The sequence below is a fragment of the Anopheles darlingi genome, chromosome 3, assembly GCF_943734745.1.
Source record: "Anopheles darlingi chromosome 3, idAnoDarlMG_H_01, whole genome shotgun sequence".
In the NCBI taxonomy this organism is placed as follows: domain Eukaryota; kingdom Metazoa; phylum Arthropoda; class Insecta; order Diptera; family Culicidae; genus Anopheles; species Anopheles darlingi.
In genome coordinates, this window is record NC_064875.1 from 12,717,920 (window position 1) to 12,732,830 (window position 14,911).

The 14,911-nt window shown below is 52.0% G+C and overlaps 1 protein-coding gene across 1 annotated transcript in view; it reads right to left on the reverse strand.

The window, feature by feature from the left end:
- The window catches only part of LOC125953888 (dendritic arbor reduction protein 1), a 129,965-nt gene extending 116,592 nt beyond the window's left edge, over positions 1-13,373 (reverse strand). Inside the window, exon 1 of the mRNA XM_049683711.1 lies at positions 12,973-13,373. Within this exon, the coding sequence (XP_049539668.1) occupies positions 12,973-12,984 (12 nt within the window). The 5' untranslated portion in view covers positions 12,985-13,373. The remainder of the gene's footprint in view (positions 1-12,972) is intronic.
- Between the last annotated feature and the right edge of the window lie 1,538 nt (positions 13,374-14,911).

Below are 14,911 nucleotides of genomic sequence, written 5' to 3' on the forward strand. Positions count from 1 at the left end.
GCTGCACATTACAGCGCTTCAGTGACCGAGAGTCCCTCAACTGCTCAACCGTTACCCTGTCGCACACGCGGCACAGGAGACGAGAGATTAAAGAAAGATGGCGACCAAAAGGCGGCCTCGTATCGCGCCTCGAAAACCGCACGACACGACGACGATGCTGCCGGGAGTTAAGCCCTTCGGATTCGCACAAATCATGGCGACGACTTTATGCTCCACGCTCCATGCTTAATGCTCAAAAGGCAAACGAAATGTGGAGCAGCCGAAAATATAAAACATTTCAAACCATTAACGGTGGATCGACCGTTCCTGGATCTGGATATAAATGTCAGACCTTTCTCTGCCTTCCTTCCTCCCTTTCCTGCTGGCAACGAGCGAACGGTGCTCGGTGAAAGGACCTCAAATCCAGATGACAATTGCTGCTGCTGCTCCGCTCTCGTGGTACTATTTGCATAAGGAAAATGCAAAGCAAAAGATGAATAATTAACCCACGAGGGCGGCGTTTAGTGTCCGATGATTGTACTTCCGACTTGTTTCGAACACATCCTCGGGTACACGCTTTTTTTTGTCTCCAACAACGCAAAACAACGCCAGACGCCTAAATCCGTATCACTTTCGGACACTCAATCCGTGGTCGTTACGTTTGCTGTTTTGTTGTTTTTTTTGTGGCCTCCTTGTACCAGTCTTATCTCTCTCTCTTTGGTCGTGCTGCTGCTGCTGTGGTCATTTGTGCAAAACGAAATATGTGTATCACGTCGCGTCGGGCGGATTTACGACCGGCGGTGAAGCGCGAGACGGAAAAGCATGATGCCAAGATTTAATTCCCCTCCGGTCCGGTGGCCGCTTCGACTGCTGCTGCCGCTGCTGCTGCTGCTGCTAATGCCACCGCATGCAGGAGCATAATAATTCATGAGTTGCATTTATGAACAATCGCGGCTCCGCGGCAAGCCAATGGCCGTGGCCTGAACCGAACCTGGCGGCCGCAGCCTCGGCAGCAGCACCGTTGCGGCTTGGCACCAAAGGCACGTAAAACGGTGACCATTGTGGCATCGCGCAAGGCAGACCGGATCAGGATCAGGGAGTATGTCGCCGCCGTATGTCCAACGGGTGTGGTGCGGCCCCCAAGCGGGCCCAGTTTTCACCAGTCCAGGCCGGGCCGGGCCGAGGGGCGCACCCATCTCGTGGTCGACGGTCGACGACGACGACGGCTTAGCGGCACGTCTTAAGGCTTTTTTCTTGTGGCCACCGCGCGCGCCACTCCACGCCAGGCCGCTTCCAAGACCACGAGTGGCACTCGACATTCGTGTCTTTCGTGGTTTGAGAATTTATACCCCACCCTTCCCCCTTCCTATCCCTTTTGAATGGGGAGGTGTTTGGCGTTGCACGTTCGCGGGCTAATGACTCACCCAGCACGTGCTCCCATTGACGTCGGTTTGGGAGTGCCAGGCGGCCGGCATGCCCGGTTCTTGGTCGGCTGGCCAGTGGCCAACCTTTCCCTCTCACTTTCGTTTGGGAGCAAATATTGTTTCACTCTCGGTCGGTCGTGGCGTGGAAGTGGCGTGTGGTGGGTACAGTGAGTGAGTCTGGTTGGCCAATGGGCATTACATTTATGTTTTATTAAGACCATATCTAGCGGCGGGTACGGTTCGTATGCGCCATTCAGTTTGGGAAGTTTTTCTTTTACGATTTCCATTTCGTAAAATGCAAAATGTCGCGAAACGATGGCGGACTCTCAGGTTGCGTTCTAAAGCTACAGGACCCAATGTCAATGAGTTAACACATTGCCACATTGCACTTGTTTGATTGCTCGGGACATGTTATTAATGCAGCATATTGCAATACAAATAAATCTGAATCGAGTATTTTCTGAACATTTCATAAACTTATTGGTATCAAAGTAGCTCTTTCCTCTTCCAAACTCTCATTTCAATTCTCTGGATACAAGTTCTTTGCTGGATAGCAATGATATTATCTGGTATGTAATATTCTACATCTTGAGAATTATTATTAGGTGTTTATAAAGAAGACATTCAAAGATCTTCGCTGCTTCAAAGCGTTTTTAAACATTAAAACAATGTTTATTCAAAAAATCCAATAACTTCGCTCGAGCATTAATTTGAATAGGAACAGGTGACAGGTGGCATAACTTCATAGATAAATGTTTCAGTTGTATTTGTGACGGTGTTAATACATATTTAGTGACATGAAAATGTCAAAGGCTTTGTTAACTTGATAATCATATTACTTCTATATCTCTTCAATAAATATCCACAAGTAACTCATTTTTACCAACTGAAAATATAACTAGTCCCTCCTACATCTACTATATACAAACCTACATTTTCATATACATATTTTTGGTTTCTACAGAAATGCGGTTTCACAAGACAAATTATTTGATTTGCCTAATTGTACTAAACAAACCAAAAAGAAGAATCCAACAATTCCCTTTTACTATTATTACCAGAGGTAGCTCAATCATATTCATATTACGTACGAACCTCAATCCGAATTACGCACCCAAACCCACAAATCAACCGCCAAACAGTGACAAAAGGGCCACCGAACCGAACCCCGAGGGGAGGGAAATTCTTTCAGTTAGTTTAAATCCACTTCAATTACCAAATCACTCTCGGTTCGCTAACCACAAATGTCTGCAGCGCTTAGTCTCTCCGTTTCCCCCCTCCATCATCAACCATCGTTGTCGCCGGTTGTCGCGCGTTGGGCGTTTTTGGCGAGAAAAATATGTTTTCGCCACCATCGGGCGGGCGCGTAGATCGGACGCACCAGGGGCCACCAGGGGCCACAAGGTACTCGTGCCCTCCTCCCATGTTGCCTCCAAAGGGAGGTGAAACCATAAAAGCCGAATCAATCACTTATGCGATTTAATAACGCGCACCGCGAGCCAACCAACCGACCACGAGCCACGGTTGACCACGAGAACCACACGACACGACGGTGGCCAGCCAAAGGCCGCCTTTGGTGATTCCTTTCTTCGTCGCACTCGCCATCGGCACCGACGACGGTACCGGGCTACCGGCCCGCAATAGGACCGGTGGCCTCGCGGGTGATTGTGGTTTAAGGTGGCGCACCTTTGAAGCAGTAGAAGAAAGCCCGTTGAAGGCGCGCGTTAGGGGCGGGGGTTGGAGGTGGCCAACGCCAACCAACGAGCCCAAACGAGATAAGGGATCTTCTACTCCACTCCTCCGCGACCACGGCTAATGCGCGAAAATGGCTGCCGTTGGTTGGTTGTGGTGTTGGTGCTGATGATGATGATGATGATGATGCAGGAGAACAGATAGCCGCAGCAGCCCTCGGCAGCGGTACGATGAAACTATTATTAATTAAATAAAATCAAATTACATTAATCAACCAAAGGGTGTTTTAATTCCTTGGCTTGGCTCGTTCCCTCGCGCGCGCGGCAGATTACAATCGATCGCGATTGTTGGCTGGCACGTCGCTGTGCGTGCGTGTCCGTCCGTCCCGTGCACCGAAAAGGCGTAACCACTTTGCGCCGTAGTCGTGGCCACCCCGGCAGAGCGGCTATCTCCCCCCGTTTGTGGTGATCGATTTCTGCTCAAGGCAGAGCCCCATAGCAGGAAGAGCCGTTTGAGGTTATGGAACGCCTTCGCTAGCCGCAGCCTACTGGGACGTCTGATCCATTTTTGGGATTCCAACACGCGGGTGCAGGAGGAGTAGCGGCCCTCCCCGGTCGGCCACATTCCACGAGTTGCGGACTAAGGAGTTGTTGCGGTGGCAGTTGCTTGCAACCGCCGCACCAGCAGCACTTGTCTCTGGGCACGATATTGCGATCCTAAATTGGCTATAACTTAATCGGTTGTTAATATGGTGCGCCTCGGACGCAGGCGTAATATCTAAAGCGCGAACGAAACGGACGCGGTGGCCTCCGTAATCGGAGGCGGAGGCTGCGTTATCAGCGATGAAAGTGTGGGCACGGGCCAGCCATTGCTAGCGATCGCGTTGCTCCTTGAGTGGGCCGGAGACTGTCTATTGATTCTACGCGGCGACGACGAGTTGCGGCTACTGCGGCTTCCTTCATCGCATCCTGGCCAGGTAACCTGCTGCACCTTTTCTCCTGTCAGCACTTACGCGTCCGGCGGCCACTTTAATCGTATCGCGCACGATACGGCCGGCGGTCCACCTTAAGGCGGCGGCGGTCTTTAATCGGCCGACAGTCAATTTAGAGACACTGGAGCCTGGAGAAGACAGAAACCCTTTATTCCCTTCATCGTGTGCCGCCATGATCAAGCCAAGCTGCACATACACACACATCAACTGTAGTGCAGAATAGCTACAACGATACGTCGCCTGGTGGCACACACTGGGCGATCCATTTCGAAGCCAAATTTGTCATCTGTCAAAAGGGATCCCAAACTCTATGCGAACCACAATAATACTCGAAGCAGCGATGTCTTTGGCGTTTGGTCGTTGGTTCAGTGCCTCGTTCCTCTCCACTTGACACACGATGACGGCTTTACGGCCGTGGCCGTACCGGGGATGGCCGGAGCCGGCATAATTATTATTGATATCTTTATGATGAACCTGTCATAATACCTGTCATCAAGTGTCGTAAAAGTGTTAGCCGGATCGTTTGCGATGCCATTCTGTCGCGTTTTTTTTTTCTTTCTACGCCACACCGTCTTATCTGTGAGTGTGCCATCGAGCAGCGCGTGCTGGACCCGCACCACCAACAGCAGCAGCAGCAGAAGCTGAAGCAGTGTCACACATGCCTACTCCGTTAGGGGCTCGATCTCTCGCTCGTCACTCTCTCTCTCTCTCTCTCTCTCTCTTTCTCTTTCTGCCCCTTTCGGGCTATCTCTCTCATTAATAAAATTATAACCGTCCATTCCTTCTTGTGGCCATCGGTCATTAAATGTGCGTACGCTGGCCTCGCGCACACACTCGTATAAGGAAGGTGGACCACCGCACCGGTGTGTCGTGGACATGCAGCCACCTGTACGGCTGCTGTGTGACCGCTGTTAAGCCACGTTTCGTTAACCATAGTCGTCAGGTCCGGAGGGGCCTACTGCGATCCGTCCGGAAACCATCCGAAAACCTTGCGGCGTAAGAGCAAAATAAAAAATATGGCAAGAATTTAATGCGTACGGCCGTTTGGCCGCCCCACCCCAGCAGCGGCGGCCACCAGGTGTGGTTGACGTTGGGCTTCGGGGTGCAAGAAGCTGGCGTAAATTAAATCGTCTCACCTTGCACACCGTCACCGCCACACTGCCACCGAAGAACGACTCATTACGGGCCCCGTTAAAGTGTCGTAATGGCTCTTACTACTACCCCCTTCTCTTCCTTCTTGCTACTTCTTTCGTCTTGATACACCCCGCCTTTACGGTTTGCTGGCTTGAAGAGATGGATTTAAATTTAATGACTTACTCTTATGAATTATTCAGAAATTCCGGCTTGTAGGAAACCACCACAACGCCTGGGGGGTTGATATTGTCGTACCGTTGACGTTGACGCGCCGCCCCACAACGCCGCGACAGGGTGTGTTCTACTGTTGCAAAGACACGATAATCTTCACGACGGTGGCGGTGTGCATCCGCCGGTGAATGGCATTTGCGGTGGTGGTTGATATTTCCAAAAGGCCGCGCCACGGAACACTTTTACTTTCGCACGGTTCATCACGCCTCGGTTACACCCCGCGGTTAAGGTGTGGCAGCCACCTACGTCTGATGTTGCTCGACCCGAGTTAATGCTCATCCGGAGACGGCGCACCGCCCCACCACCACTAAACGAAGCATTTGTTTTCTTAAACCAAATGAATTAATCTCTGCGCACCGGGTGTGCGATGAAGTATGTTTAATGGCTTTATTTAGTGGAATTTAGTGGTTCCACTTGAGCGGTTCAGAGATTGTGTTGAAGAGAATTTAAACGTCGAATGGTGTGTGCGTGTGTGTGTGTGTTGAAGGAATTGGCCCGCCGGCTTAATTGGTACAACAACGATTTAGTTACGTTTAAGGTGTTGCGATAAAGTTAATTAATAAAACAAAACAAAAAACCGGAATCAAGAAAGCTCCAGTACAGAGTAGAAGGCTCACTGGGACCCGTGCGTGTGAGTGCGTTATCAGACATCAGGCTAAAGAACTGGTTAATCGTGTTACATTAACAGCCCCCTTTCAATCAACCAGACACTAGCCGTTCTGCTGGCACTCGGACCGGATTGCTGTCAAAGCGAGCGCAAAAAAAACGGAAACACTCTTTATTAACGCTCCGACACCTACACCTAGACCGTAGACTTCCGTTGGTTCGCTGAGAGGAGGTGGGTGAGGCGCATGGAGGCCACACTCCGATTTTACGAGCTTCGCTTAGCCACTTCATTACCACCTTCCAGAGTCCAAGGATCACATTAAAGCGCACTTTCGGCTGTTCTGACCTCGCGAAACAGAAACTGTTTCGCGGGAAGGTAATTAGAATACAGCTTGGGCTACGACTTCGCGACCATTCGCATCCCGTCAGCTATCATCCTCGGCAGAAGGTGACAGATCTTCAAGGGAAGAAGAAGAAACATGGACGATCAATCGGCGACCATTAGCATCGTTTTCCGTTCCGCACCCCAGGCCTGCACCTGGGCCTGTACCACAACACCGTGGCCAAATTATGGAAGGTTAATTGAGCCGTTTATTCGCTCCAACCACTCCTGCGACCCGCTTGAGGGTTGGGAAGCGGGGGTCTGAAACCAATCTGTCAATGGCCGCGGCCATCAATAAATGGTGCTTGTTGCTGTCATCGAAATCGAGTTGTTGCGAGCTTCTTCGTGGCGCAGTTTCCGATTCGTTTCGCCACCGATATCCCAGTATCATGTTTCCCAGCCTACTCAGAGCTCGGTGAAGGTTCGTTCGGTTCGTTAAGATACGCATCTCTCTTTCTGTCTCTCTCTCTCTCTCTCTCTCTCTCTCTCTCTCTCTCTCTCTCTTTCGGTCCGCTTCAGAGCTCGTGAATGAAACATTTATCTACGATATGATCCCTCTACACATTCGTACTTTTGTGGATTCGGACTCTTCGCTTTGGGGGTGAGATTATGTTCCTCAAAATCCTCCTTTTTGGTTGGGTTCCCACCTTCCCCACCGCCCCACTGACGGAGTGGTATCGATTCCCCTCCCATTCTCGTTGGCCGTATCCATGTCATGTCGTGTTGAGAAAGATCATCTTCGTGCTGCTGCTGCTGCTGCTGCTGATGATGATGATGGTGATGGCCCAAAAGAACACACCCAGCCCTGCTCAGTCCCAACCCAAAAACCGATTGCCCCAAAGCGTCTTCGAGTGGCGACTAAGCGCAGACTATAGGTCGACTCCCCGTCGTCGTCGCCGCCGTCGTCATCGTCGATGGTGACTCAAGGTTTCCTCGATCTTCGTCTTGGAGTCATGCCTTTCGGAGGTCGTGAAGGCTGGCGCTCGCGATCTTCGCGATCCCACGCCCCGCACGATCGTTTCGTGCCGTTTTGTTTCCTCTCTCTTTCCTCCCGTTCGTCCCGTTCGTCGCTTGTTCTCTCGAGCGAGCAGCGATAGGGGGGCGATCCACTCCCTTCCGTATCGCCGGGCTGTTAATCAATCAATAGATGGTCGCGTCGGTCGCCCTCTGCTCTGCACGACGATCCTCCTCGACCTCGACTACCACGACTCGATGCCTGTGTCTGTGTGTGTGCCGGTGTGTCGGGGTTTCCCAAAAATTACATTAGGTTACATAAATCTTGAGCTTATTAAAAACGAGTTAAGCTTTCCTCAGTTTCTTCGCCTTCTACCCGGCCCCTGGCCCGGCCCGGTCCCCGGGCATTGCGGTCTAGCTCTCCCATGGGAAACTGTTACCCTTATGATGGGAGCCAGCCTAGTTCGCCAGCCAGGCCCTGGGAGTTGCTCTGGCCTCCTCGAACGCGTTCGATCGCGATCGTGAAGATATATTGCTCGGTTTGCTAGCGTGGTGTGGCGTGGTTTCCGTTTTTGGAGGCGGATCAGCTGCTGCGTACGATCGTGTGGCCACTGGGCACTGGGCACTGGGCACCACCTTCCCTACAGGCGCCAGCAACGGTCATCAGCGTCGTTTTTGGGGTGGTAATGAGTTTTGAGACTTCATCAGGCGACATGCGTCGATGCCGACAGGAAGCCAAAGGGGTGGTTTGGAGTTGGGGGCTCGCTCTCCGTCTGCAGCTCTGCTTTGGAGGCTTTAAGGGGTACAGAAAATGTCACACGTACCTTGCGCCATCGCCCCGCGACCCCAAAGGTCTGATCTCAGGCCCGCTGCGGTGGTCAGGTAGCGGGAGCAGAAAACCATCATCATCCTATCATCATCCCCCTACTATACAAGTGTAGATGGTTCCTCTCCGCACTGCAATCCAAACCACCATCAGTGGCACCATCAGTTCACAACACACGATTAATAACTTTTAGCTACTCTTCGCGTGCCTTTGCTTCGTGGCATCTTCATCTGGAGCGAGTGTGTGTGTGTATGCGTGTGTGAGATGGCGGTGAGCTCTTCTTTTTCGTCGCTTGCACCGTTACTGGCTTAGTGACACACTTATGCTGCTCGACACTGACCGGGTTCGATTCGGGGAATTATTCCGATTAAACTCCATCAATTCCAAAGAGAAGAGACATGAGAAGGCAGCGAACGACAGAGAGAGAGAGTGTGTAAACAAGTGTTGACACACGGGTTGCCCCAATGCTTACAAACCGATAAATCTCATCTCACTCCTTTCTCACCTCATATTTTACACAATTAGCCAACGGTTCCGAATACCTCATAAATCCTGCCCAATAATGCCGCGATAAGCAAACAAACAACGAAGAGCAGCAGCAGCAGCAGCATGCAGTCGCATAAAGAAAGGCCAAACATGATCGTTTGATAAATGCTTTGCACAACTGCAAACGAAAAGTGGGGGGAAAAAAAGAAGAATCTTCTGCTTCTGCTCGATACCAGGCAGCTTACACACACACACGGAGATGGGATGGAAATCCCATGCCGATGGAACCTTCCTACGATTGGCCAACAGTGTGCCGATTCCCCAAACCTCCTAAACGCGCGCAAAACCGAATTCTCTCCTAGGATCGATCGGAGAAGCAGCCAGCATAAATTTTGCATCGAACAACGAACGACCGACCGACCGATCGACCGACGCCGGCGCATGGATAAGCGACATCGCGGTATGAATATTCATACCTGGCGCGCGAGCCTGCTGCGATCCGGGCCCGTGCTTCGATGCACGGGACGAATATACATATTTTGTGCATAACTAACGGAGCTGACGGATTGCGGCGTTTAGGACACAAAACAGTGCAGCCACATTAGCACAGAGAGACAGAGACAGAGAGAGAGAGAGGGGATAAGAAAACCCCCGGGAACGGACCGAGAGGGACCGAGGCATCTCGTTCGACGTGCGCGGTGCTACCGTACAGGTCGCGCCACGAAAGCGCACCCGGGAGTGAGCGATGAATAATGTGCCATCTGTCCGTTGGTGGAGGCTACTGTGATGCTGGGATCATCGAGGAACTCTGGACTTTAGGTGCAACATAGTGTCGCGTTTGGTCGCACGAGATTGATCGCGAATTTCGCTGGAAGATGTCTATCGCTAGCCGACTGGTGGATGTGAGATGAAGAATGATTCCCATCGAACATTCACAGTCCTCGCAAATCCACGCGAAGGAGTGGCGCCATTGTTAACCGGGACCAGGATACGAACGAAATTCGAATCGGAAAGCGAAGAAATGAACTTTCCGATCTGCAAGGTATGCCCTTTGGATCTTTGGTTCCAAGCAGTTGCTCCGGAGGAGAGCGCCACCTAGAGTCACCTTAAAATGAATAGTGCTTCTTATGCTTCTTTTTGCTTAGCAAATGAGGTTCTCCTTTTTACCTCTTCGCTTCTCGTCTCCATTTGAAACGCCATGTTTTAGCGACAACGAACTGCATTTGCCGCATCCTCAAACACTCGTTGGGTTGGGTTGTCTCTTTTCGCTGACAACGGCGACCTCGTCGTGGTCGTCGTTGTCGTTGTCGTTGTCGTCGGCCACTACCAGACGCAAGTAAAGGTCATTTTTAATGGTCACTTACACGCGGGAAACAATTTTGCGGCACCAGCAGCACCATCACGGACCAAAAGTGATCGCCGCTGTGCGTCTCTAGTCACTGTGGGAGGAGATCCAGCCTCGTCCGTCAGCGCAACTAGAGACGGCCAACTGTCGGAAGGCTTAGCTTGGCAGCAATCATCGCCATTTTTTTTTTTCGGAGGAGGAACGTAAAGGCGATAAAGACAGGAGGCAAAAACCATCCACGAAACGAGGAAGGCCAAATGGTGGTACTCGTACTCCATTATCAACCAACCATTGGACCTCCATATCGTGCGCCAAGGTCTCGTGGCCCCGGGTTTCCAGAAGAAGGTTCTAGAGCTACAAAATCCGTTTTCTGGGAACGACTGGAGCCTGATCGACTGGACGTAGGGGGCCCAGCGGTACACTGTGCTCTGTGTCTCGCATTCTCTTCAACCGTCAAGCTGACAGGTTGAAGCAGCAGCAGCAGCAGCAGCAGTAGACTGTCCGGAACCATTTAGTCCAACTCACCCCGGCACGCCAATGTGCTTATGCCGGTGTCAGGACAGTCGGGCTAATAAGCTGCAACAGTAATGGCACAGCGGGCAGTCGTTAGATCGCGAGCGCGGGTCCGGACACAGGCGCCCGAACTAAGGCGAAGGTTAAGTGTATAATCTCCGCCCTCCGTGTATCCGCGGCATCGCGGCATTTGTTGACTTCGATTATCCGCTGCAACCTTCTGTTGCTGCCGCTACTGCTGCCGCTGCTGCTGTTGATTGCCAGCGATTGGCTTGGATTTAGTCAAAAAGGCAAAGTGTCCGGAAGGTTGTCATGGCAACACACACTCACGCGCACGCTCGCGCGTTGCTGAAACGAAAGCTCACGAACTCACGCCCGTGAAGCCGAGAAAGTTTTGAAATATGCTTCATTGGCCTTGTCTGCTCCTTCTACCGAGCCGAACTTCCGTGGCGAAGGAGCGAATAAGTCGAAAACCGAAGCCGAAGAAGTCGAAATCTAATCACGACATTCATCTTCTAACGTAATTAATGCGAAAACGTGTCGTTCGCGTTACGCCCGAGACGCCGCCGCGCTCAATCGAACCGAACGAGCACTTCTCCTCCTACTACTTCTCCCCCTTTTCCTCCTCAATCAGCAACTGGAGACCTCCTGGGGACCTCGAGCCGGGAGACTGGAGGAGATGAGGTCCGCTTCTTGATGGGATGACGTCTTGGACTGGCCCCTTGTTCGAGTCTGTGGGAAGCAAAAGGCGTCCGATCGGTCGTCGTAGGTCGAATTTGTAATGTCCCCTAGCGAGGAGGAAAGGCGAATAGATCGCTCTCTAGCTCTCGTGCTCGTATCACCTCCGCCTTATGTGTTACACACACGCCATTATGGCGGCGCATTAGCAACCAGACGGCCGGCAGCAACAATCTCCTGAGACAATAGCTACTCCCCGGGGAGGGAGAGGTTTTTCGAGGAGAAAATTTGAATAACACGCCACACGCGCGGAGCTCTCAACAGCTTCGCATAAAAAACGATCTACATTAGTTAGTTTAATAAATTATTGTCCTTCCTGGCGTGAGGAAGGATAGCAAATATACGACAGAAAGCGATACAAAGTACCGAGGTGTAGCTAGTACGTTGAAAGTACGCACAGTGCCGCTTACATAGCAACAACCACCATAGTAAGGAGCAGGTAGTCCGGTCTTACCCGGGCCACCCCCGGGTGAATGATATGCAATTTATGTTCTCTCCCGGTGCAACGCGGTGCGGACATCGAATGCTGACGAAGAACAACCTCAAATTACGCCAGCCAGCAGCGTTACTCCGAGAGTAACAACAACATGATTGGTGAAAGGGTAAAAGGGAAACTGCTTTAGAACTGCACCCCTGCACATGGTGCCCTGGCCTAGGCATGCCCACCAGATCATGATCCCCCCCTCTCCGGGGGCCTAGACACAATCTGGAGCTACCTGATCGCAATCCCTTTCCACCTTCATTGTTGTCGATTTATGGCCGCAGTCGGCCGTCCACCCGTCAGAAACGCGTATCCTTGCGCCAATAGGGTCCGTGGTGGGGTGGACCGCGACCAGCATTCGTACATTCGTTCTTTATCAACCATCATAATGGCACTGACACGTTCATTTCATTTCAATTATTGATATGCATATTTCAAGATCAAATCCCCGCGCGTCCGCGGTCCGCGGTGGTGCCCAAAGCACACGCCACTACATATGGCAGCAGCAGCCAGCAAGCCAGCCCCCCAGCACGCCACGACGGCTAATGAGAGCCGGCAATTGTCAATTACGGAATGGTTCGGTCCCGCTTTATTTCATCGATAAACGCTACCTAATAATGACAGCCGTATTTTATTGTCTCACCAACAGAACGAAGAAGGAAGGTTGAAGGAGGAAGCAGTGCCAGTGGTGGTGGTGGTACGGCACTAATGGGCTGCCCTAGAACCCGGGGGGCACGATCACCGCGTATGGAAGCGAAGGATACACGACGACGACGACGACGACGACGGTACTTGCGCTGTCAGGTCGCCGTGCAGCAGCTGCTGCTGCTGCTGCTGCCGAGATTTCATTTGTCGTCCACGAGGTCCACGAGGAACAGATAGAGAGAGAGAGGTACAAGCGGGGGTAGGGTCCTTCTCTAAGGAGACCGAGAGAAGCCTTGGCCGTGTCCCGTGGGCCGCGCGCACACTGCTGCTGCTGGTATCCTTTCACCCCGGGGCTACCAAAGCACCTTGACCGTACGTTACGAACCGAACCAAACCGAACCGATCGAGATAGATCGCGCTGGTTCGCGGTACGGCCGCCGCGCAATCTCAAAGACCCTTGTCCTACTAAGCGGGACCGGCGATTGTGTGATTTAGAACGGTTTGCACACCTTCCCTGTGGACCCCCCCCAACTGCAGACACTTACCATGTAAACCATTAAAATTCCAGTACGACGTATCAAAAAGATAATCCTGCGATAAGGCGATGCGATGTCACGTCCGCGGTCACGTGGAATGAGCTCGGGAGTTGCTGCAGCAGCAGCAGCAGGAACAGGAGGAGTAGTAGCAGTAGCAGAAGGAACAGTAGCAGTAGCAGTAGTGGTTGAAGAAGACCGGAACCGATTCAAACTCGTATTTAGCCACACACTTGACGATGAACGACATCACCAGACCGCGCGATATGGACGCGTGCAATCATCATTCATTGGGAGATCCAGATCCAGCATCGAAACAGCACAGCACAAACCAGTAAGTGGTAAGAACCGATTCGACTTAGTCACACCAAAAACTTACTAGCACACACACGTACACACACAAGCAAACACAATCCGGCACAGTAAACGCACAACGTAGTCACCACTTGACGCAAACGCCGCCTTAGACTTAGCTCTTCCGCTCTAGGAGCACGTGCACAACGCGCTGGTCTGGTCACAAGCAAGGCCTCCTAGGTCCACGTCGGTCGTCGTCGTCTTTCCGTCTCCTCGGTCTACGGCTACTGTGATCGCGTCGTGTTCGAAAGGCCGGCAGCTGCCGCTGGTGCTGCTGCTGCTGGTGCTGCTACGATGTGTAGGCTTCCGTATCGGTGGTAGCGGTCGTCGTGTCGTAGTTGGCCGGTTGAGGCTGGTTCTAGTGGCTACGCGGCCAGCATGCTGACCGTGCTGGGTGTCGCTATACGCTATAGATCCGGTATGTGCCGTGTTTTGCGCGCAGTAGCAATCTCGCGCGCGCCAACGGGTGCGCCCGGCTCTAGAGAGAGGTAGTAGCGGCCAGTAGACGGCACACCGTGTTGACGGGACGGGGAGTGTCATGCAGCAGTCGCCGCAGTAGAGCGCACGGTAACGCGCAGGGAAGGAACAGTTGTTTTCATTAATGCCCTTTTAATTGGTCTTTGCTGTTTGCTGGCCGTGTTTGCCGTGCGGTTCAGGCTCCGGTCCCGTTCGCACACACACACACCGACAGACACACAGAGCACCTTAATTTGTACAACTACTCCTCGCCTCGGGAATGTCACCACCAGGCCGGGGACACCCTTCGACAGACACGGCAAGTGGCTCCTTCTGGCGGCAATTTGGCTGGCCCAGAACCGAACCTTGGCGTTGTTTTTCCTCGATCTTATTTCTAACGTCCGCAGACTCGCAGGACAAACCGGTACATGCACTGGTGCAGCTGCCCAGTCTGCTGGTATCTCTCTCGCTGTCTCTGTGTGTGTGTGCGTTCTCTGTGTCAGCCCTTTCTTTACACTTCGTACGGTTACGTACGGGAAGGGGGGCTAGTTGATTATTCTAAGCCAACGACACGGACGCGTGGACTGGTTGGCCGGTCCGGTGTGCCGTACCTTTCAAAACAGGTTCCCCGGATCCCCAACACGTCCTGGTGTGCACCTCTTGTGTGCGCCTTTTTTTTACAACCCCAACGCAGTACTGGACCACCTCGAGTGGAGCAAATTCCGTTCTTTTTGTGAAGGTGTGAGTGTATGGCTGTGTGTAGTTCCGATAAGGTGTTCGATGATATGGATGAGGGCCTTTAAAATCGAGATGCAATATCCGGTTTCTTCCGCTTTCGCTAATTCTTCGTTGCAAACCAACCAACGCAGGATCTTGTGTAAGTCGTACACAACTTTGCTAAACACTAAACGCAACTACCAGGTACTACACTCCGCCGTCGCTTCACTTAATACATTAATACTGGCCTTAGTCGACAAAAAGGGAGGGTGAGGGGGTTGCTATATATTTACATCGCAGTGGTGCGTTTAGCGTAGTTACCACTACCGAGGTCGAGGTTTGTGGTTTGGTCTTACACACTGGCTCACATTTCACATTTGGCAGCTCATCTGGAGTAGTAGTAGCAGAAAGAGTAGTAGGAAGG